At 33.3% G+C, this 26,342-nt stretch overlaps 2 protein-coding genes across 2 annotated transcripts in view; both read left to right on the forward strand.

The window, feature by feature from the left end:
• Positions 1 to 26,342, forward strand: part of LOC124361110 — a 55,802-nt gene that overhangs the window by 21,454 nt on the left and 8,006 nt on the right. Inside the window, exons 7-12 of the mRNA XM_046815146.1 lie at positions 12,717 to 13,025; positions 13,546 to 13,561; positions 18,353 to 18,625; positions 19,747 to 20,224; positions 22,435 to 22,544; positions 24,677 to 25,026. Coding sequence (XP_046671102.1) covers positions 12,717 to 13,025; positions 13,546 to 13,561; positions 18,353 to 18,625; positions 19,747 to 20,224; positions 22,435 to 22,544; positions 24,677 to 25,026 — 1,536 coding nt within the window. The remainder of the gene's footprint in view (positions 1 to 12,716; positions 13,026 to 13,545; positions 13,562 to 18,352; positions 18,626 to 19,746; positions 20,225 to 22,434; positions 22,545 to 24,676; positions 25,027 to 26,342) is intronic.
• LOC124359703 (facilitated trehalose transporter Tret1-like) lies at positions 3,724 to 18,988 on the forward strand. Its single transcript, XM_046812654.1, has 6 exons — positions 3,724 to 3,798; positions 10,212 to 10,561; positions 11,506 to 11,781; positions 12,717 to 13,025; positions 14,969 to 15,077; positions 18,353 to 18,988. The coding sequence occupies exons 1-6, from the start codon at positions 3,744 to 3,746 to the stop codon at positions 18,643 to 18,645; spliced, it is 1,392 nt and encodes a 463-aa protein (XP_046668610.1). The 5' UTR covers positions 3,724 to 3,743; the 3' UTR covers positions 18,646 to 18,988.

Raw genomic sequence — 26,342 nt, forward strand, 5'->3', positions numbered from 1 at the left:
CCTTAAACACAGGCAATGGCTCCTTGAGGTTAGCAGGCAAACGTTAGCTTTAACTGGTCGAAAACAATTTACACGATATTTAACGTTTGGCAATATAAAATGAGTAGTAGCTAATAAGCTACGTAATATGTGAATTAATGAAGAATAAAACAGAATTGATCCAGATAAATTCTATTATAATCATAAATAAAAATTATAGGCATTTAAATTATAGATAATTTAAAGAATATTACATTTCTATTGTTTATTTCTAATGTGCTCACATTTTTAAGTACGGGAAGCATACGCCCAATTAATATAAAATAATATTAGTATTTGAAGGATTGTGAAATTGCACCACATAACCAATAACTATCAAGATGGTTCAATAATCTTGTCATGCAGGTATTAGTTAATCTATTATCTCAACAATTCCCTGTTTTAAAGTACTTAGGTTATGACCTCCTCGATTATCAACTAACCTTGTTGTTCGTGTTAGAGGAGAATAGTAATCATTTTATTTACGATTCAACCTGTTACGTTTTGGGCTAAAAGCAACACTAATACTTAGTCCCGCGCGCGCGCGCGCGCACACACACACACACACACACACACACACACACACACACACACACACACACACACACACACACACACACACACACACACACACACACACACACACACACACATCCCCGGATTTTGAACTCGGATCTTGCACTTGCCGGGAGAGCCCTTATATTTAGCCATTTCTATACATATGTTTTCCTATAAAATCATTTTAAATTATTGAATACGCTTCATTTCTAGTTTTACTGGCTATAAAATATAAGTCTTCTGATCTCTTTCAATTAATTTTAAATCTCTTGAGAACCTTCTAATCTATCTTCTATTTAGCCCATCTATAATCGGATCTCTACCTCTGGTAATGCAATTACAGAGGTAATTTCCCAAGAATATCAATAGACGAATGTACTTGTTGATAGTTATTTACTCCAAAAGCGTATGACTCGACTTCAAATCATAATTTTTAACGAATCTATCTTGATATATCAGCATAACCCCTCAACTTGATTTTCTAAAAATTGCCACTTCAAGCTGTTTATTTTGGAGAATTTCTCATTTATTTTTCAAACACGACAGAGCAAACCTTATGATTAAAACTGAAGGAGAGCATTGTATAAAATTTCGAAAAAAAACCATATAACACAAAATTTAAAAATTATTGCAACGGCTTTTTAAAAGTCTTTCAACAGAAATAGAAACGTTAAAAATGACTTTTTCAGAAGTCAAATTGATAATTGCAATGGTGACTCAGCCAAACATAGGAAAATAACAAATTAACTTACCAGCTCAAGTGACAAGAAAATAGTAACAAATGTCGAATTAGATAACGATGATTTGGTGACTGAGGGCGAGGAGGTCGCTAGGCTTATCAATGTACTCTTATCAGTGTACAGAAAGACAAACCGGACTATGCCACCGCCAATACTCGCCTGCACCACAATTCGCGGTCAATATACCTTGTACCGACATTAGTAAATGCAATCGTCAGTGTAGTTAATAGTTTGAAAAATAAAAAAAATCCTCAGGTTTTAATTGGATTAATTTTTTGGTTTTAAAAACTCTAGAGGTTATTGGGCCAGTTTTAGTTCACATTACAAATATAAGTTTTAACAAGGAGGTTTTTCCAGAAAAATTACAATCAAGCTATCTTGTTCCAATTTTAAAGAAGGAAATTCAATAAAGATAAATAATCTAAGTCCAATCTTTTTTTGTCAGTGTTTTTTAAGGTTTTTGAGAAAATAATGGTAAATATTTTGGTGAGTTTTATTAACAATTTAAATTTTGTAGTGCAAACCAATACGGCTTCATTAAAGGCAAGTCTACAGAGGACGCTTTAATCTCTTTAACAGACAAACTTTGTGATAGTTTAAATAAGACAACCGGTTTATTTATAGATTAAGAAAAATCTTTTTATCTTGTTGACCACAATATAATTTTATTAAAAATGGAAGCAGTGGGTATTAGAGGAATAGCCTTAAATTGGTTCGAAATTTGTCTTGTTGAATGAAAACAACAGATTAAAATTACTAGTTGTTACAGTCGGCCTCTAACAGTGAAATGCGGAGAACCACAAGGGTCTGTCTGCAACACTATTCATTTTTTTTACGATTTACTCAAATAAATAATAATAAATGTTGGTGTAATGGGATTCTATTTTCCAATATCTCTTAAGTAACATTTTAATAATTGTAACTTAGTAAGTTTTAACTGTCAAGAGATACAATGAGTTTATAGTAAAATTTATTAAGGATTTTGGATAAGCTATTTTGGATCGAAAGCTCTCTTGGAAAAGTCATTTTAATCGGTTAAAAATTAAAATAAGATCATTAATCAGAAAGTTTTATTTTTTGCGTAATATTTGTAATACAGCTCTGTTAAAAACATTATACTATTCTTTAATAAATTGAAAAATTCAACACGGTTTGATATGTTATGGGTGTACTTATAAAATATTAATAAATAATTTAAGACTTTTTTCATTAGAAGTGGTAATAGAGAAAATTATGATTTACATTACAATAACAGAAATTTAGTTTGAGGCTACTTAAGAATTCAAAAAAGTTAACAAAAAGTATTTAGGCAAGCGTATCAGTATCTGGGCCCAAAATTTTACAAAAGTTTCCCTAACGAAATAAAAAAAAAATAAATGTACATTCGTTAAAAAGCTTTAATGGCTTATTACGATGATTAATGTTAGTTAATGAGTGAAGTTACAAGATAACTCCCTGAAGCTGGGTACTCTATAAATTTTATAGCTAAATTACTTTTATTATGTATATTTTGTTGTCAAATGTGCTTTCAGTAGTATTTTATATTAAATAGGTTAGTTATAAGTGTTTAAGTCAAGTTTTATCGTTGTTCTTTAGTAAATTATATTGTTGAAAAAATAGTTTAGGCAGCTAATTTTAGTTCTACGTTATGTATATATGAGTCAAAGATAACAGATCTGATGGCATTGAATACTTTACTTGAATCAACAAACTTGATATAGTGAATAATATAGTAAAAATTATTTAATTATTAACATTAACATCACCCATCATAACCATAACCAATTGTATGCATCAGTACCAATAAATAAACAGTTACTAACTTCAAACAACAGATAGGGTAGTTAGTGAGAAACGGCACTTGGGCCTTTAAGCACTGATATACAAGTACCTCCTGGACTTACACCAAACACATTCTGTTGGAGACTCTAGAAACTACCTTAAACATTTCTGCACATACGTAACTTAGCGCTGCGTTAGCGCTTGGACTTAGAATATTTAGCAGCGAAAATGAACATTTTGAATATGGGACTTAGTGTATCTATTTTCGATAAAATCGGTGTACTGATTCGAACCGAATATGGTATGGCTGCTTGGCTGGCACACCAAGAGAGAAGTCTGAACGTTTAGTAAAAATATAATGTGAGGTTTATGAAAGAATATTTTACAATGTTATCTGTAAGACACTAAGTCCCTTTCCATTAACAAATATTAGTTATTTAGAATACTTTTTTTCTTTATTCCATTATTGGATTAATTATGGAACTACTGAGTTCTACCAAAACTCTTTTAAAGTTCCCCTGTTCTCCTACTGCGATGACCTCATTAATATATGAAGCTTAAATTTAACAGCTTTATTTTAATTTTTTAATTCAAAGTTACAGATGCACACTTTATCTATGTACAGGTACTACAGAGTAACTCATCATGAAGCTCAATTTCCCTGGAGATAGGGGTAATCTGTATGTTTCCGTATGTGCAGGTGAGTGTGTTGTAGTTTAATTTCGTTAGCTATGTGTAATAGAATAGAATATATTTATTTCCCAAAATACAATAAATATTTACAAGTTATTAATTTTTACATAGAAAAAAATTAAAACTAAAACTCAAATGTCTTGTTTCCAGGTTTTTAGGCTACATAAGTCCTAATTAAAAATAAACTTAAATTAAATTACACGCTGGTTTAATTTATAGTTTTAAACAAAATAAAAATACGGTATTAATGTGTTTGAGGAAATAATAGGGCCTCCAAGGGTAAGCCTGTTTGGAGGTTCCATCAATGTATTTCAAGAATCCAGCTTCAGAATTACAAAAACACAAAATTCAACTTCTCGCTCAAAAACAATCAAAACAAAACACGCATCTATTTAATATGCTTAAATTGTGCCATATAATGTAAAACAAAATAACTCCTTGTACAATATACATTCACACACACGTGCGCGCGCGCGCGCACACACACACAACAATAAAATTATATTAAATCAAACAATTAATTAACAATACCCTGCTGCAATTTTTGCTACTACAACTTTAATTTACTTCATCCAGGAATCTCTAGCAGTGTTTTAATCTCTTTCATCCTAAATAAGAAATTATCACGAGGCATGCTACCATTCTTATTATAGAACAGTTGCATTACAATGTAGACAAACATATACTGTAATGGAAGTTTTTTAAATGTTCAAAAAGAGGACGTGAAAACTCAGTTCTATTTTTAAAGGATATTAATCTTATGAAATGTTTGTATAATGTATAATGGCTTAATGTTTGAAAAATATGTCTCTCCCCAAAAAAACTATTCCATATTCTAATCTACTTTGGACCAAAGCAAAATATAAAATTCGTAACAATGGCTCATTACATATTTCCCGCAAAAAAATTAAAGTATCTCAAAATATTGTTTAAATTGTTTTTTTAACTTATTAATGTGAATTTTCCAGTTTATTCTTTCGTCAAGATGAATTCCTAAATATTTAATGTATTGCGCTCTTTCTACAACAGCACATTTACCCGTCTCACAAACTCCCTGGTAATTAAGACAGTTAGAACACTTATATTCCAGATTAATATAAAAAATAATGTTCTTCTTCACATTAAAATTTATGTACTTGGTTTTCTCTGCACGTAACAGCATATTATTATGGGTAAACCGCCATTGAATTGACTTAAGATCGTTTTGCATTGATGTCGATAATTATTATAAGCTGTGTACTGTTTATACATACTATAGAAAGCTTGAAGTTAATTATATATACAGGGTGTACATAAAGTCCTGCACGGGTATAATATTTTCTGAACGATAACAGATAAATCAACAAGATTTGGTACATCAATACTACACCTAAAAATCTACTTTTTGAAGGAACTATCAGTTTTCTGTAATATCATGGGGACGTCCCGCAAGGAGTCAGAAGGAAATCTTAAATAGGAGCATAGGTCAATATGCACATCATTTTAAAGGGCTTATCTAGCAGAGTTTAATGCCGCAAACCGCACTCAAAAAGATTGATCCAGTACAAAATGGCGGCTGTTCAAAGGTTTTACTTGGTTACATTTTATTAGTAGCCATAATCCCAGTAAAGCAAAACTGCAACCAAACGAATACTGCAGCTAACTACTACATTATGCTTGTCAGTTGTACAGAAGTGAATTATGACGTTAGTTATCCTCAAGGGTTACAAATTTGGTCCTAATATATTGATAACGGGGAAAACCTGATAACAGTAACAATTAGAAATCTCTTATCTTTGGGTCGCAGTTAGGACTTTCCTATTAGCCAGTCTATTCATAGTAGGCTATTCTAGTTTTCTTGTTTTAGTAGTGCTGTCCATCCTTTCTATCAGTGCGCTTTAGTACAAAAGAGTTTGTCGTATTGCTTGTAGTTCTATGTCGCTTGACGAACGTGAACGTATAACACTTCTTATGATGGTTGGTTGGGGAAATAACAGACGATCACACGAGGAAGCATGCCATTTATTTAATGACTACTTTCACGAGAGGCAGCCAATTTCTAGAACAACTGTAGGGAGAACTGTTCAACGCTTTATGGAAACAGGAAGTGTTTCCGATCGTCATAGGTCAAGAAGGCCCGCTACTGTGACAACTGAAGACAACTCTTTAGATGTATTGCAGTCATTTATTGAAAATCCGCAAGAGTCCCTACGCTCAGCGGCACAAACTCATGACATCTCTGTTACGTCTGTTAAAAAACTTCTGAAAGGGTCTAATTTTAAGCCTTATAAAGTTCATTTGGTGCACGAACTCAACGAAGGTGATTTCAATCGTGGTATAGAATTTTGTGAAACTATGATGGCCAAAATAGATCGCAACGAAATTGATGTAATCAATATTGTGTTTTCGGACGAGTGTTCATTTATGCTGAATAGAAGCGTAAACAGGCGCAATTGCCGTTACTGGAGTAGCGAAAATCCTCACTGGATACGGGAGGCTAATAGGAAAGTCCTAACTGCGACCCAAAGATAAGAGATTTCTAATTGTTACTGTTATCAGGTTTTCCCTGTTATCAATATATTAGGACCAAATTTGTAACCCTTGAGGATAACTTTACTAACGTCATAATTCACTTCTGTACAACTGACAAGCATAATGTAGTAGTTAGCTGCAGTATTCGTTTGGTTGCAGTTTTGTTTTACTGAGGTTATGGCTACTAATAAAATGTAACCAAGTAAAACCTTTGAACAGCCGCCATTTTGTACTGGATCAATCTTTTTGAGTGCGGTTTGCGGCATTAAACTCTGCTAGATAAGACCTTTAAAATGATATGCATATTGACCTATGCTCCTATTTAAGATTTCCTTCCGACTCCTTGCGGGACGTCCCCATGATATTACAGAAAACTGATAGTTCCTTCAAAAAGTAGATTTTTAGGTGTAGTATTGATGTACCAAATCTTGTTGATTTATCTGTTATCGTTCAGAAAATATTATACCCGTGCAGGACTTTATGTACACCCTGTATATGTATGTTAGTGTTCAACACATATTTTTTAACAATCCACTTGATTGATAACTTTATATTTTGGCGCAAAAGATTTAGAAAAACTATTTTTAATTAAATTTATGATCGTGTATTCTTTGAAGGTGCCTAGCCACTACTAGTCTCTGAGACAATCCATAGTCGAAGCGCAATCTGTAAAACGCTTTATACTTGTGAACATCCATAAACATTCATTCTGACAGCCTTTTTACGATTATTTTGAAAATTCTACGTTAAAAAAGATGTATTATAGTTGCGTTTGGCTGTCTTTAAACTAATCTCAGCTAAAATGTACTTTAGGTGCGTCATTTTTGTTAGTAAAACATCCGGGGTGGAAGAATGGTTATGAATACGTATATCACAATTACAAGTGTCATAACATCACTTTAAATATTTTAAATAGTCACTTTGTGTAACAATAATTTGGAGGGTAAAAATTGAGTGATACTGTAAATTCTAATAAAAATAAAAGTATTTCGTTGTTTTTTATATTCATACGTTTACAACGATTTTTACCAGAACATATCAAGCTGCTCTTGACTAAATCACTCGTACTTCCACATTTCAATTACTGTAACTCCGTGATCAATGATATGACCATAGTACTGAGTGAGAAGCTGCAAAGAACTCAAAACTACTGTATACGTTACGTTTAAGATGTGAGACGGGAGCAGCACATCACACCGTACTATATTCAGTCAAATAGTCTAAAATTAAAAGATCAAAGATCCATCAAAATTTTAAAACTAGTTCATTCAATATTGAAATTTGGTTTTCCAAGATATTTTTCTGAATATTTTAAATCTGTGTCTCATGTAGGTGTAAGAAGCACTCGCTCTGGCTCATACATTTTGAGAATGCCTCAGCACAGGACTGCAGTGTTTGATAAGTCATTCCATGTAATGGCTTGTAGGTTGTGGAATGCCCTTCCCCAAACAATTACTTCCATCGATAGCAGTTCCCGGTTTGTGGCGAAACTGAAAGATATGTATCTTGAACGGTTAGCCGGGGCAGTTCCGGTCTGAGATGCTGTGGGCGTGACACTGGCAGAGGGATGAATGTGAGATTGTGTGTGAAAAAGTTCATTTAGCAATAAATACTTTAATTTATTTGTATATTAAAAATATAAATTTATATTATGTTTTAAGAATAGTAGAGATGGTTAATTTATCAATGTGTTAAATTTTAATTATTACACGTTAAAATATTACATTAATTTCACTACTTTGTGTAAATGAAATTATTTCTTTATTTTATTATCTTTATTATGTTTTGTTTTATTCTTAGGTAATATTTATTTAATGTTTTAAATTTTACATTGCAACAGGTTAAGTGTAAGAAAGGGCCATGCGGCCCTAACTTTGCCTGTAAAAAATAAAGAATTTTCATTTCATTTCATTTAAAAACAGTGTTATCGAGCATTTTAAACTAAATGGTGAAGTAGCATTGGAGCCTCGGAGTCAGTAGTTGAATAAACAGTAATGGACTTTTAATTACAGTACGATTTCCTTTCTTTGTAGTATGTATTAGGCTACTGTTCTGAGGCAATTAAATTGAACATCGTCTCTGAAATACTTATATAATGACTTTGCCCAAATCTCGTATGACGTCTGAGCAGCCATATGTAGAACCTTTCTGATTTCAACACCGCCCATCAAACTGTGAATTTCATTGTACTGCCATATATATTTGAAGTATGTAGTTGAAAATGAGTAAACCGTTATCGTACACTATTAAGGCAGCCATGCTTTCTTGGGCGTACAGTATCAGTCTTAAAGCCATTCATAAAAATCATTCATAAAATTGTTAGCCTGCCAAGCGTCAGAAAATTATGGTTTTAGACGTAAGAAACATATAATTTACATTCACGCACTTAGCTCTAGACATACCCAAAAGGTCCAAGAAAAGCCATACTCATTACTGAAGAACTAATATATCGTTTACTACCACCAAATTTAGTTCAGCAACCTTATTTACTTTTGACAGGTACCTTACTTTGTTGCACCTTACTTTTACAGGATGAGTTGTCGTCTAATGTTGACTTGTTGACAATATTAAACATGTATTACATACATTTATATAAACATAAAAGCAACACTGGAAAGAAAGAAACATTTTCCGGAGACTGCGCAGATCAAGTTATTGACCATCTTCTACAAAAAGATTACACCTTATTTAAGCATCTTAAAATTCAAAAGTAAGCAGTTTTAGTAAGGTAGATGTCTCCAGTGTTAGAATATCCAGATAAAAACATACAAGTCACAATACTTACAAGTATAAGAACAAAATCTACACTCCTTCAATGTCATTATCTTTACGTCCAGTGTAAAGAATACAGCTCTATAATACTCAAAGATGGTCTAACCAGACACCAATTACCAGTACATTATCTTCAATGGACATAATAGATTTTAGATACTCTGAAAGAAAGGCGGGGGAGGGTACGATAAGCGGGCCCGGTTTTTTATATCGAAAATGGCAAACGATATTACTTAATCATAACCATCGATATAATCGATCGATACTAATTATTTTGAACAATTAACGTAAATAATCTATATCAACAGCTGGAAACACTTTCAAATAATACACGTAAGGTAAAATTTCAATTTTACATAAGTAACATTTTGATTATTAAAATGGCAGTCAATTTTAGAAAACTACACGACATTGCTTTGAAAGATTATAAGGCAAGTTTTTCGTGATTTCAACATGTAGGACTCGTACCGAAAGACCCATTATGTGAAACTTTTGGGAAAGAAACCAATGTAACTGGAGCAAATATGGTCGTCTTCAGTCTTTCTAATTTTGGTTATAATAATTTGTTTGGTCACTGTTAATATTAAATTCACATTTTAATTTAAAACATATGTTTGTTATTGAGGACTTTAGATACTTTTATATCGATTGATAGTCTAGGATTTGAGTTGCGAATATTAGGTATCGATGATTACATTCTTCGATATAAAAAAACCGGGTCCGCTTATCGTACCCTACCCGAAAGGCGATTTCGTGAAGAATTTTCCTGGAAATGTTCTGGATAATTAGCTCTCAAACCAGACAGAGCAAGGGGTGTGCTAACGTTCACGAACTGCGACCATTTTATTAACAATAAGCATAACATTGCAATTAAATAGCTTGATGTCATGAAACATTTTCAAAATTTATAAAAACACACTGTCAATTAGGTTGAATCTCCCAGGAGAACCGCATTAAGTGACAGCCATGAAAATATAAAATGAACTGTGAAGAATGATTTTGAATTTACGGTCAAGATCTTGAAAGGAGTTGTAACTTTATCACCCACACCATTTACGTATACATCTACTCAAATCTCTACAAGTAAATAGTGTACAGGTAAGTGTACAAAAACACTAATTGGCCGTTATTTTGCAGCGAACTTAGTGGCAATCTCCATAGGCACACACTACAGCTGGACCTCACCCGCGCTGCCAAAATTGGAAGCTCCCGGTTCGTTTATTCACTTAACCAGTAATGAAGCTTCATGGGTGGGCTCACTGACGGCTCTTGGGACAATATTCGGCCCATTCCTCGGCGGTTGGGTGATGGACAAATTGGGAAGGCGGTGGACTTTGATGCTAGCCGATGTGATCAACCTACTCGCCTGGGCTGTACTACTCACTGCCACTTCTGCCTGGCATATTTATATGGGCCGCTTCTTGGGCGGTTTCTCCGGAGGTTTCGTATACATCGGAATTCCAGTCTATGTAGCCGAGATATCTGAGGTACTAGTTATAAATAACGCGTTATCTTCTGCAATTCACTATAAGTATGAAATAACCATAACATAATTATGGATTTACTTAAAACTAATAATTACTACTCAGAGAGTTAATTTGTTCAGGAGTCATGTTACTCAGAGAGTAATGTTAACCAGTGGCTCAAGTTCACGAGGTACTCAGTTTACCACGGTTTAAGTGTTAGATTGGAAAGTATAAGGATATCCAGCAAAACTTAAGCACGTTTCCAAAATAGGGCTTGAACGTCACCGGGTAAGATATTCAATTCCTAACTGGTAAATAATGATATTTAAAACGAATACTGCGGGATAATAAAACGTCTGATAGTCGATATTAAACTTGAAATGTAAAATTACTTATATTCATACTTGTTTTCGTTACTCAAGTTTCAAAGTTTATGAACACAACTACTTATACCGGTAACAGTAATTTAATATGAGTTACTCGAAGAATATATATAATATATAAATATATATATATATATATATATATATATATATATATATATATAAAACAGAATATATATAAAACAAAATATGACGTTTTACAATATTGAAATAGCGTGTTCAATTTTTCTTTTTTATCCATTGATTTGTAAACAAGAATGAAAGTATCATTGCAACCCTAATATAAACGTTCCGGAGGAGTGAAATAAAGACAGTTTTCTGTTTTGGATGAAACCCTAACGTTAGTGTCATATAACTTTTAAGATTCGACATAAATAGTATAATTACAAAAATACACTTTATGTAGCAGAATTGTAGCCTTTTAGGATTTACATCAGTGCATATTACTTTAAAATAGCTCAGGCAATAAACATTTTCGTAACAAAAGGAATGTCACGCATATTATTACTTACGTTAAATAGGCAGTATAAATTAGTTAATTTTACAGTAGACGAGTAAGGGGTTTTTGTTTATTTGTTTCAGCCACAAGTCAGAGGTCCTGTGGGCGCCATATTCGCTTTTCTACTTGTGGGAGGATTTCTCATGGAATTTCTTTTTGGCCCATATGTCTCCTATTCAACACTCATCTATATAAACTTCATACCACCAGTTTTATTCCTTTTATTTTTTAGCTTAATCCCAGAATCTCCGCATTATTTTATTCGTAAGAACAAAATGTCAAGGGCCTTAGATAGTCTCACCTGGCTTAGAAAAGGCCGCTCGCTCCAAGAAGTGCAGAGAGAGTTCACCGAGCTACAGGTAATGGATTTATTTATATTAGTTTAACTCATGTTAAGTGGTAATTTAAAGTCAATAATTATATTACTGTTATAAAAAGTGGACAGACTTGTATGATGATCATACTTCTATCTAAAATAATATTTCTCAGTCCAAATAGAAAAGAAGATTCAATCTCGTTACTGAAGCTCTCAAAATACGTTTTGGATATGTGATCGAAAGATTTTAGGACAGTAAAAGGACTCGTAAGTCTTATAATTGCATGAAATGTGAAAATTTAAAAGACCGTTTATTATGTGCGTTAGAGTTGATGATCCTAAACGAATATGAATAGAATATGCAGAGAGAGCTGCTGCTTAGATGTATATGAACAGCACCTTATCAAAAGAAGCGGCAAAATACTGGAGTCATCATAGGAGTTAATTTTTCAACAAAAGCGGAAAAGAAAAAGCTGAAATACATCTAAAGGAGAATAGGAAGAAAAAAGGAAGATACCACTCGCAAAAAAAATGTCATTGCTTATAAGCATACATAATATCTTAATCCCTGGAAATTTAAAGGTATTGTGTTTTCTTGAATACCATTTATTCTATGGCAAACTCACGTCTTTATATTTTAGATTTTATTAACAGCTTAGCTCCAATTGTCTTGAAGTTTACAATATTAATGAACTTAAATAACTACATCCTTCCATATTTATTTTTCATTACTTTGTCTTTTGACCAAGATGGTTATCGTTCTTGATCTATGAATCTAAGGGGATTTTCAGTAACAAGGACATTTTCCTCAGTCATCAATAATATCATGGAACAAAAGCTTTTCAATTCTTGCGAGAATGCACAGAGCTTGTATTGTAAAACTTCAATCGATAAAAAGTTATTAGGCAGTTTTCGGTCTTAGACTTATTAAGTAAACATGATTGATAATTTACCTGTTGTTACCTATTCTAAATGCAGGATGCAGTCCACCAATCAACGGCAGAGAAGGCCAATGTGTCAGATCTGGTGAGAGTTAGAGGTAACCGCAAAGGTCTGATTATCTCCATCTGTCTACTGTGCGGCCAGCAACTCAGTGGCATTAACGTAGTTCTATTCTACGCTCAGAGTATCTTCATAATGTCCGGTACTTCCATCTCATCCAGCGTGTCTTCCATTGTACTTGGCGTAGTCCTCTTTGCAGTTCAAGGACTGGCAGTTCCTCTAACCAAGTTGTTTGGCGTAAAGAACATGATGGTCGTGTCGGCAGCAGGGATGGCAGTATTCCAGGTGAGTTTACTAGATGACAAGTCCATCCAATAATTTGTATGGGTCCTGAGTAACAGTTCTTAACCGTTAAATTGTGTAACTCCTTCGTAAGGTGACATACCAATGGCGTATATTTTCCATAATTAAAACCTAAAACTTTGGATTAGGTAACGTTTTGAAATACTGGCTTAAGTGAGTGGACTACCAAATTAAGGAGTGACTTATAGATTGTGCTTATAGAATGTGCTAGGCAGTTTTACACTTGCCTTCTCTCGATGAGAATAAACAGTCTGAAAACTTTGATCAAACTCCGGATATTTACCTGTGCTAGAGACAGTACCAGCTTGCAATAGCAGATACTTTAAACACTTGCCTAGGGTGTAGCTTTCCTGTTGTTAACGTTACAATTTATTCATCGTAACGACTAGTTTTTCTTTTCTCCTTTGAGTTGTAGAATTATTCTCATCACGTACAGGTCCTTCGTGGTCTTCCCCATTGTCTAATTCATGTTCATATTGAGATGTTTCCCTTTGTTATGCAGGACTGCAAGACTTTAGGTACGTTTCTGACGGCAATTTCCAGGTTATAGGAAATCGTTTCTTCAATTGTCCAAAGCATATTTCCAATTATTACTCTTTCCCTGATGTGAACCAGATCAAGCAGTATTTCTTCTTGGCTTGTAGGAAGCTTGAATTGTGTAATTAACCAATGTGACATCCCGTAGCCCGAATTCCCTAGTAAGCATTCTGTTCCGTCAATTCTCCACTTACTTGACATCCGGATGTTTTTTAGAACTCGCTATGTCTAGCAAGTCATATTCACTCCAAAGCAATTGCTCAAAAGAAACAAGTTTTAAGCATATGTCATTCACACTACCCAACCTTATTACTTTCTGAATACCAATTTATATTTGCGTTGTGAGAAATGTATTAATTGTGGATATCGAGACCCAAGAAGTTAAAATTATATTTACGATATTTTAAATTATATAAGTTACGTTATTGAAATAAAATCTTTCCATACCATTTTATATTACCATTCAAACTATCAATTATAATTTATTGCTGTAGAATAATGTATTCCTGTAACTCCTTGTATACTAAAGACTAAAATCAAACAAAACTGTATTTATAGTTGTTTTTTATAATTCATAACACGTTTTATTTTTATTTGCAGAAGAACAAAGTATGTATTGATTGCTTAGTGAAAGAAACTAAAATAATGAATCATACACTATGGGCTTCAAGTACATTCGTCGTAGTTTCATTCGAATGTCTAAAGTAACTACAGTAATACAAATACCGTATTTAATTTGTATGATCTCACTCAATGAGGTGTGTACTCGATCCTCAATTTGCATTTTTTTATAGTTTACGTTGCTGAAATAGTTTTTACTTTCTAAATGCAAATAATACAAAATAAGCTACATTGTATGAAATGTTCATAAAGATTCGACGTCACTACAAAATTGATAATTATACTGAGTCTGCCTTTAGCGAAATCTTGCCGTTTAAACCACAGTTACAAGTAAATAGTCATCCGTAGTTACAGAAAACACATCAAATAAATTGTTACTTTGGGTTTTAAGAACTGCCCCTAGGAAATCAAAAGTCAAGTTATTTTTACAGGCAAAATATTATGCAGTTATTTGTTATACAGTTATAGCAATGTTACAAACACTGGGAATTTTTGATAATATTTTAATATCATAATGTAAAAGTAAAAAAATAAAGTTTAGCTTCTGGTAGCAATATAGCCTACAGAAGTTTTAATAAACTACATAAAGACACTATTATAAACATAGGTCTAATTCTGTGAGAAGTAGGGCATTGAAATCTGATAATGTCACATAGTATGTATTCTGTTAGAAAGCCAGTGTTACGAATCATAAGATCTCCAATGTGGTGTTGGCGGCAAAATATTCTTCCAGATATATTGTACGAAACGATTATCTGTTTTTCCAGTTTTCGTTGGGTGTTTTCTTCTACTGCATCTACAATGGCCACAATATGTCTTCCTATCCGTGGTGGCCGCTTGCCAGTCTAGTAGGTTATATCATCAGTTTTGGTACAGGTAAGCTTGGCATGTTGCGTTTTTAAGGACTATTAAACTAAACAAACAGCTCGGACTGATGAGACTAGAAAATTAATGTATTAATTAGTATTAAAACTCAGTATTATATAAAAGTATGAATGACTAGTCTTGATTGTCCCATTTAATGACAAAATTAAATAACGTTTATATACCAAGTACTTATTGGTCAAAAAAATTAAAGCAGTTTCAATAGTTTTACATTAATTGAACAAAACAAAAGACTTTATTGGTATAGTCTACCTAAAACATTTTATGAAAATAACCCCAAAATCATCATTCATTATTTCCTAATTTACAAACACTATTTTCTGCTTTTTAATAAGCAATCATTCCGTCTCTATGGGATATTTCCTTAAATTATTCTATAATATACCATAAATCCGAGTAAGAAAAGGTTGTTTTCTTCTCCTTTATATTTTTATCTCTTCTTTTAACAATTCTTAATCTCGTTTTTATGTTGTAAATATAACTCATAAAAGTATTAATAACTAAATATTATAATTAATAAATTATTATTAATAAAGTATTAATAATTAAATAGATAAACTAAATTAAACTACTTGTTTGTTTATTCAAAAATTGTCCTTTTTATACCAACTAATAAGAAAATCATAAATTGCTCATTTTGTTATCTTAAATTTTAAGAAATGTGATTAAATATAAGTCAGTTTTAAATACGAAAGTGAATTGATAATATTTGATTTCAATTCAACTCTTTATATCAAAGATTGTACAACTTACTAAACAGTAAGATATATAGAACAGAAATATCTATTCTCTAAAGTAATAGATATTTGAACAACAGTGATATTATTAGAAATTTATGTTTGTGTTTAAATATAATTGTGTAGTAAATCATTGTGAAAATTTTAATTTGTTTGCGCTATAAATATTAAATACAATCATGGTGGGAACTTTTGCTGTTTTATAATAAGGAATGAGTATCTGATTTATATCAGCTGGTGAAAAACAAATATATTTTTAGTTCAATAGTTTATTTTTAAATGCAATAAATATATCTACAATCTCTTTAAGTCTCACCGGAAGATTAAAGATGATGCTTAAAATGACCTCCGTTGTTCAAAATGCACACGTTTATGCGTCTTCTCTCGAGTTTCGGACCCGTTCAAAAACTCCAGGTGTCTGCTTAATGGTTTCTATTCCATTAGAAATGTTTAATCGGAGTTCTTAAATGGTATCTATTGGGGAAGAGTAAACTAATGTTTTTAAGTGTCCCCAAAGGTAGAAGTCCAAAGGATTTAATTCCGGTGATCTTGCTGGCCATGAAACTGGTCCATCTCGTCCTATCCATTGATTTGTGAAACTCTCATTTAGGTGTCCACGAACAGCCAGAGAGTAGTGCGCAGGTGTCCCGTCATGCATAAACCACATGTTTTGGCGCAAATGCAGAGGTACATCACCAAGCAGGTTAGGTAGTTCGTCTGTTAAATGTTCAAGTACACCACGCCATTAAGCCTGGGAGGAAGCACGAATACGACTAAATAATCTGCTAAGATTCCAGCCCAAACATTTACTGTTACATGTTATTACATGTTGTGGGTGATTAGGTTTGATAGCATGAGGATTTCTGTCTGCCCAAGTGTTGTTGTTATGGAAGTTAATGATAGGTGTTCTTCTAAAGTGAGCCTCATCGGTAAACAAAATTGTATTTAAAAAGTTTGGATTAGCACATTTTCCCAAAGTCATAGACCAAAAGCAACACAGGGAGCGTAGTCTTGTGGTAAAAGAGTTTGGACATGCTGGAAGTGGTATGGGTGTAACTGGTACTCGTGTAGTATTCTCTGAATACTAGATTGGCTGACATTGAACTGTAGTGACAATTCTCTAGTGCTCTTTTCAAGATAATCAGAAATTTCATAAAGAACCAACTATTCTAATTCAACAGCCCTACATGATCGGGCGATGCCTGCATTACTATGCTCCGAAGACTTCAAAGAACCTGTTTCAGATAGGCGTTGATGAATAGTGGCAAAAAATCTTGCGCTTGGACATCTGCGGTTAGGAAAGTTCTCTTGATACAGACGTCTTGCTGAAGTACTATTGCAGCGTCCCAAACCATACAGTAAATGCATGTCTACTAATTCAGTGTTTGAATACACATGAATATTACCATCCAATTTTAATAAATTGAACACACACCACAAAATCAGTACTAAAATAGATGAAAATAACTGGTTAAAATACTTAACACAAACACGCAGTATCTTTACAGTTTGTTGTTTTGTTCAACAATGAGGTGACATATGTCATCTAATAATAAATGCCCAGATGGTTATTTATTATTTAAAAATGTCCAAACAGCTGTTGTTTAAATGATTAATTATTACCAGCTGTTACCAATCAAATACTTATTATAAAACAGCATGTAAGTTTGCTGTGTAGTGTAACACGTGAGGAGTCAATTTCATACCTGTTTTACACATTTAGTTAACTTCTCTTATCATGGTTGTTTTCAGAATTAAATTCTCTACAATCTGTATTAGGAAAAAGAATTTGTTTATTGGACATCAAACATTTAAGACAGTATTTTTGTTATTAGATTTTTGACAAATTTCATACTTTTTCTCAAACACTGTTCACACTACAAACTCTAGAGTGGTTTTATTTTATTTTTCAGGTGATTTCCCTTATAAATCCGCCTTATTTGAGTTATAAAGTTAGAACAAAACATTTCAGAATCACTTAAACAAACACCAGGTGCTTTGCTACCAGGTGAACTGAAAACAAAACAAAATCTTTCGCCAGCCATTACTCACTAATGGAGCGTTTCCGGACCTACCTTTATAAAACATGTTTTTCTTATTTTTGTCTCTACAATCACGTCTTAAAATATTTTACCATATTTCTGACTCACCCTGTGTATATATAATTCCTCCAAGCAGGTGAGATATAAGGTTACAATAATTGAATCCGATTATCCGAACTTATTTGAGAAAGACGCAACATTAGCTTACTGTTTCTAAGCTGAACTGCAGGTGTAATAGCACAGTGTAGTGGTTGGTACGGCAGTTATCGCCAGATAAACTAATCAAGCAACGTCGAGCGTGGCTGCTGCTTGGATGGGTGACCACTGAGCGATCGTATCCTTCAAAACAGTCTGCTCGACCATTGGTGGTAGTTTGGGAGGTATATTATATCAAATAATAACGATTCAACAAAGACAACCGCAAAATATATGTAGGTTAAGTATGGCGCTAGGAACATCATATATGATGCTTGTTTATTTACTTCAGGTTTCGGAAGTCTGCCGTACACCGTGATGGGCGAAATGTTCCCATCCAACGTGAAGAGCATTGGATCTGCTATATCGGCTGGGAGCAGCTGGTTTATGGCTTTCTTGGTCACCCTGTTTTTCAACAACATCTCCGAAAGCTTGGGTCCTCACTTTGCATTCTTCATTTTGTCCATCTTCTGCATCATATCTTTTCTCTTCACTATTCTCTTCGTGCCTGACACAAGAGGGATGACTCTCCAGGAGATCCTGGACTTGCTCAACAATCAGCGAGGTGCTAAATCTAAAGCTTGATCTGATGGTGCGGTGTTGCAGTATTTATCGTATTATCAGACTGATTATTTGTAATGTGTATTTAATTTACTGTGATATATTGTGGATGTTTGTAGTAGTAGTAGTATCTTTTAAAATTATTTATTTATAAAATGATGCAGGTTTCATAAATGCACAACTTGAACTTCGTGTGTATATGAACCTACCATTGCAGCACAATTTTCATAACATATAGCTGCTAGTAGGTCCAGCAGAATATTAATTGATTATTCGTTTTTCTTTTTCTAAACTTAAAGGTATGTTTAATAAATAATTTTAAACTAAATTATCAAATTTATGTGTATTATAAATGTATAATATGATAGTTATGTAGAATTTGACATTAAAAATTACTTATTTTAGTAATAGAATATCTTATTATTCATTCCAGTATAAATATTTTCTCATTTTAAAACCTACATAAATTACCTGGCAGTAATTCCAAAACTTCTTCAATATGAATGTATACATTTATTTTATGATCTCTTATGTCAATGATATGAGTTATGTGTATCTTACTTTGCGTAAAAATTCCAATGGAAGAGCCCTCTCAAAAATAATAAGAACAATAAATATACTATTATATATTTTTTTTTTATGAAAACGAAAAAGTTTCGAATAACCAATCGAAACAAACGAAATCTCATTAGCAGTGTGCTTAAGAAATAATTTCAAACTACATTTCATGAGTATTATTAAAAATTTGATTACTATGTAGAATTTGATATAAAACATGACTTATTTTAATAATAGAATCTCTTGATATTATTTCATTATAAATATTTACTAATTTTGAAGCATTCATAAATTGCTTAACAGTTAAAACAACTGCTTAAATATGGTTACAAACATTCATTCTATGTAAGCCTTAAATTGATGAGATGAATTATGTATATTTTTACTTCTTTCATGTAGTCCAACGGAAGAGCCTTCCTGAAAATCAAAAAGAAAACAAAATAAGATTATTTAATAAAATAACAATAAAAGTAAGTGAGTCAAGATAGTGCAGTTAAGATAGGAAGAAACTCACAACCAAAGCTTCAACGGAAGATAAAATAACAAATCCTCGACTTCTAAGGTAAGTCGGTCGCTTCTCGGCCTTTTGGCTAAGATCAAAGTCCGACGCGGTTCTGGACCACCTTATCGCTGCAATCCGTCCGTTGCCGGGGGTGGAAGTGCGCCGGAATCAGCGTGTCCCTCTGGACCGCCTATTGGTCAATCGCGAGGTTCCGGATGACTTGGTTCGCCTCCGTCCGGATGTGGTGGTCATCGACGATTCACGCAAAACCATTCGGATCGTCGATGTCACCATGCCCTATGAAGACGGTTGGCGTGCTATAGTCGAGGCTAGAGAGAGGAATCACACCGCTTACCTGCGCTCCGGCGGCTTCACTGTAACTCTGGATGCTTTTGTCGTCGGCGCGTTGGGTGCTTGGGACAGGGCTAACTGGGACACTGGCTCGCTTGGGTGTCTCACGGCAGTACGGTGTCGCCCTCTCCCGCCGTTGTGTCTCCACAGCGATCCAGTGGAGCCGGGACCTCTATGTCCAACATGTGACGGGTGTGCCTCAGTACCGTCAAGTTTAGGGTCAAGATCGTGATCAGGATCAATAATGATTTGTTTAGTTATTCGTAGATTAATTATTTATTGATCCTGTTAAGAGAAGCGTTTGTTACATATTATATATTATAGTTTATTAGTCGTTAGTAATTTTATCGTTTTAATTGTTATTTATTGTATTTTAATTAGTATTAGTTATATTTAGCTCTGGCCTGTATTAGTATGTATTTTAATATATTGAGACATCTGCATGTGACTATTTTAATGCATGACTTATAACATTGTGATTTCGATTGGAATAATAATAAAGCCAAAAAAGAAAGGTAAGTAGCTATACAAGCAGACTATCACTGACCTAGTAGTAAAACTGGAATGCTACCTATGGGCGGTGAGCAGAACTACTCGTATGAGAACAACGTACTGGGTTGACAGGTAACGCGGCAGAGTCAATTTTTATAATTATTACTTTAATTGTTACAAGCAGTACAGCCGGCCGCGAATTTTAAAACTCCGTTATACATAAATAAGAATGTTTCACATATCCATAAATCTTTCACTATAGATACTTGGATTTTAGTGTTTAAACGTGATCGTCTATAATTTATAATCAATTATAAATTATAAATTTATAATTCCATTTTCCCATAAGGAACTGTATACTGGTGTACTAGTAGACATTAACCAAAAACCTTTGATTATACAATATATCTTGTTACAGTCTTGTAAGAGCCACAAAATATTTCAATTTCCAACCTTCAATCACTCCTTGGTTTAACATTTACTTTGTTAAAAAATACCATTCTTAAATTGTAATTAAACGTCTAAACATTTTTTCCCGTACTTACAAATCCTATACTCTTTCACTATCATGTATCAGCCTACATTATGATGTATCCTACATTAATTACCAGAATATTTTTAGAATAGCCAAGAGCATTAGTGATGTTTTCTATTTTTTTTTTTAAACAATGACTATCTTGAAAATTTTTAAATATTACTAAATTTCAATAAAAACAATACTTTTCCTAATTGTTTATGGAAAAGTATTGTTTTTATTAACATTTAGTCATATTTAATGCCTATCTTGATAATTATGAAACTGTTCAACCTTTCTCTTACTGGCATTGATATATCTTACCACATAAAATTCCTTTTATTACACAAAATATTAGAGAAGGTTATGTCTTTTTATTATAGAGACACTATAACCTATTTATACTTATGAATGTATTTATTATATATTATAACTCGTATGTTTAGACAAAATATCAAAATAAATGTACAAAGAAAAAATGTTATAAGCTCACAAACATTTCACGTTTTATAATATATATTTAAACTATCAAAACTGTATAAAACGGGCACAAACTGTTATTGTGAATGTGAATATAATTTAAGTAGGTAAGAAAAAAATTAAGAACAAATAGTGCAGGTTTTGTTAAAACAATTTGCTTCGCTATTTTGAGGGATGGTTCCCTTAATCATAGCTTCAGTTCTTTACTAGAATTATTCTTACTAACAAGTACGGAACACTTGAAAGTAATTATTTAAACTAGGACAGTTTTTTATGGTATTGAATGATTGCAGTATGAGTCAAACTTATGATAATGTTCGTACATTTTAGTGAAGTAACTCCTGGTCTATCGCTGCAAGTAAATGCAAGGTCTATACGTATAGTGCCGTCCCACTGATATCTGATCAAGTATTTTGTGTTCAGGTAGTGGTATTTACGTGTACGGACTCTTACACGTATGACAAATTACATTTGTTTTATTTGCATATTTATGTTTCGTTACACAAAAAAAGTTTTAATAAATAAACTATTAGAGGATATACCGCATTGTTTGAGACAATATTTTTACTTGGAAACGGTTTTGAATTTAAATAAAAAAAAGCTTTAAGAAAATTGTGTCCGTTAGTCTTTTCCAAATAATGTCAACTTCATGCCAAAATCCCCTAAAAATACTTTTAATAACTAAATTTCCAAACCACTTTCCAAGAAAGGACCTCCGGATCTCTTGCTCATATACCCATGAACAAGGCGAAGAGCCTCTCAGACATTCACATTAAATTTTTGAACTGCTATTGTGAAAAAATCTGTACAACTGTCCAAATAGAGTATGTTTGTGTTCAGTAGAAGTAAGAAAAACCATAGGAGATTAATTAAGATTAATTCTACCGCGATAACAACAATATACAGCTTTCTGAAGGTGTATAGATAACTTACAAGTGGTCAAATCTGATCAAAACATCAGACGGTTCATCATGCGACTGTCATTGCCAGGCATCAAGGGCAATCTCTACTTCTCTGTACTTGCAGGTAATATTGGACTGGTTAGCGTTAGCAATTGTAACATCTGTAGATATTGTATCAATTACTTTAAATCGTCTGACAATGAAAACGTATGTGATTTACAATATAGTCAAACTGGGAAGATTGCAATTACTTTTTTATTACATTTTAAAATGACCTAAGTTAAATGTTTATGTAAGTAGTGATTATTTTGCTTTACAACATGTAAATTCCATAGTTAGCGTTTAAACGGATATCAGCAGTTTTCAATAATAATGTAGATAATGAACTATAAAAATGAATGAACAATACTTATTTATGATAACTTACTTTATAAAACCAATCATAAAAACATGTCAAAAAGGAGTAATAACAACAAATCAAATTACAGCTGATACAACATATATCAGCTGGAACAAGTTAAATATAATCTACATAACTTTCCTTCTTTAGTGTTGCATTGTTGAGAAGTCCTTGCGCAAAAACTACGAGTTTCCTCAGTATTCTGAACCATTTTGGAGTTGAATGGTATAAGATCTGGGTCTGGTCCAATCTGTATGGTTTCGACAAGCTCCTAAAGATTCCACATACTTCCATAAATAATTCCATTACCAATTTTAAAGATAGTTGCTTCTTTCTTTCCCTTGTCACCAAATTTGTCTCCTCTCGCTTTGATGTTTCTTAGTTGTTTTGCCAAATTGTTTCTGCCAAGGATGGGATTAATTGATTTTTATGAGTTCCGATAAGTCTTTGTTCTCCGTCCCATCAATCTCTGCACAGGTGACTCCAGACTCCTTCTCGTAGATTCCATCTACTTTGACAATGGTACTTAGACAAATTAATATCAAAAGTTTCATCTTTGGATTTCATTAATAGATACTTAGCTTCTTGGACATATCTCTCAGATAACCCATTTGAAGGAATAAAAAGGGAAAAGGAACTCTGTGGCTGAATTTCCTGTTTTTATTAAAATGCTGATCTAAAATTAATGAGAACCACCATCTGTCCTCAGGTTATCTGGTATTCTATGGATTGCGAACAATTTCTTCAGTTTTTATATCAGTACTCAAGTCGCTGTGTTCGACACAAGATCGATTACAAAATATCCCGAATAAGCGACTCCTACCACAAGGGAATTTTTAGAATTCAAATAAATCGGCATCTAAGAACTGCCTTGATGGTGTTCCCTCCTGTTTGAGAGTATTTGAATGTTGTCTTTACTGAACTTGTTGCATATTCGGCAGTTCAAAACGTAGCTTGTAAGTTCTTCTTCCATTTTTTGCCAGTAAATATAGCCTTTTGCAGTGTTGAGAGAACTTTGGAGACACGTATGAGGTCTTTATAAGTACCCGAAATCTTCAGGAATTATTAGAGGATTTTATTTAATAAAGGGCCATCATAACAGCTTAGCTGTTCTCGGTATGAAAAATATCTTTGGTCCATATGGTTCAAAAAAGGATATCCTGATCTATATGGTTTTCATTTTCATGTAATAAAGGATGAAAATGATACTGAATAGATCTATTCTTATTTGTTGTAGATCGTGATTTCACTGGTTTCACCTAAATGTCAGCAGTTTTCAATAATAAAATAGATAATTAATTATAAAAATCAAATTACAGCTGAAATTATTGTAGATGTAACCTTAAAATTCAAGCTAAATATAATCTATATAAAATGTCAATGGACACAATTGTATTGCTAGTTATCGAACGGTGATTTATCGATAGCTCGTTTTATGAAACGCGTTTAAAATTGTTATTTTGCTAGGCAAGAAATCATGTTCTTAACTATTGTGTACTTTTTATCTATTTAAAAAGAATTACAAAACAAATAACAAAAGTATTACGTAACACGACAGGAACGAACTTAATTCCATTTATATTCTGGGTACGTGAGCACGGAATGTCAATGAATGAAACGTACGTTGGGAATATATTAATTTATTTGAACATTACATAGAGACGTACGACTTTATAATTGCAGTAATTTAAAGTCATCTAAAAAATGTTAGAGCTTAACCCTTCCCTGAGCTTGTGCTAATTTTTCTTTCACCAACCCCTAGATGTAAGGATATCGATGGCCCATTGCACCCAGATTAGTACTTTTATAGGTTTAAGATATTCACATTCTGCTACAAATCATCGCTTCTGTCCCAGCTAACCTAGCAGCTGCGGCTGTGGGTACCCAATACACATGGTCTTCACCAACCATCCCGAGACTCCAGGAGTCCGACTCGAGTCTACCGATTACCGACGAGCAGGCCTCCTGGCTCGGGTCCTTGACAGCTCTGGGCACCGTGTTCGGACCTTACCTCGGAGGCTGGCTGCTGGACCTGGTGGGTCGCCGTTGGACCATCTTTTCCGCGGTGGTGCTCGGCATTCTCTCGTGGTGTGTGGTACTCCCTGCGACCACCGTCTGGCAGATCTACATAGGTCGGTTTCTCGGCGGCATGGCCGGAGGCATTGTCTTCTTGTCCAATCCCACGTATGTGGCTGAAATATCCGAGGTGAGTTTTGTAAATTGTTATCGTGGAGTAAAACAAGACCCATCGAAAAGCATAACCACGGGATTCTCCCTTATAATAACATTTTTTTCATATGAATGAATATTGGCTAGCCATTGAGAATTCAACAATTACTGAAACTCAAATGTAAACAATGTGACGTCGATTTTAAACCACATGCGTTGTGTCAAATTAAATTGAACGTAGCAATTAAAAATAAGTCCAAATTTTCCTCTGCAAAAATATTCCTTTCTGATTTAGTGTGCTATGTACTTTATATTAAAGGTTTTACGCTTGATGATAATTCTATTGATCTGATTGAGGTTTATATTGAAATTTTGTCTTTTCAGATATACTAAACAACAGCAATTATTACAAACACAATTACAATAAATTATTATAAACACCACAACTTCGGTGACACATAGTCTCAAAAACCTTGAGAAAAGTAGAACGGAATATTTTTACTCACTTTTGGTTTCTAAGTAATAACAAAGCTTTGGAGTAACCACTTATGGAACCTCCAAACAGGCTTAGCCTTGGAGGCCCTATTGTTTCCTCATATATACATTAATATCATATTTTTATTTTGTTTTAAAACTATAAATTAAACTGGCATTTAATTGAATTTAAGTTTATTTTTTAGTAGGACTTATGTAGCCTAAAAAACCTGGCAACAAGACATTTGAGTTTTAGTTTCAGTTTTGAATTTCTTTCTATGTAAAAATGAATAACTTGTAAATGTTTATTGTATTTTGAGGAAAATAAATATATTCTATTCTATTCTATACTTTAAATATATAGAAATACAATATGAACATTAGGTTTTTTCAGCCTATACGCAGTTTTTAAGTCACTTTCGTCTTCTGCATTATCCCCCCACCCACCCATTGCGATAACAAGCAGGGTGAACCCCTTCAGAATTTTTTTTTTTTTAAAGGAGAAGCCGATCTCCTTTTTGCCGTATTCTGCCCGTCCTCATGGGCCACTGGCCTGTGCGAGGATCTTATCAAACAGAATAAGGGGGAGAGTCGATACAGTACAAGGTCGATGGTACTGATAAAAAGTGCAACAGTCACAGACAGGATTCGAACCTGCGCTATCTCTAACTCAGTCTCAAAGTCCAGCGTCTTAGACCACTCGGCCATCGGCACTCCCTTCAGAATCGTTTCCTGACTCTCTTAAAGGCTGAAAGAGTTCGCCGCTTCCAGATGAGAAATTATCAACATTAGACAAATTAATTAACTTTACATGTCTAGGTTTCTGTCATTAACACTAACAACATTTAGTTGTTCTAAACAATCAAGAATTTGACTAGA

Source organism: Homalodisca vitripennis, chromosome 4 (assembly GCF_021130785.1).
Source record: "Homalodisca vitripennis isolate AUS2020 chromosome 4, UT_GWSS_2.1, whole genome shotgun sequence".
In the NCBI taxonomy this organism is placed as follows: domain Eukaryota; kingdom Metazoa; phylum Arthropoda; class Insecta; order Hemiptera; family Cicadellidae; genus Homalodisca; species Homalodisca vitripennis.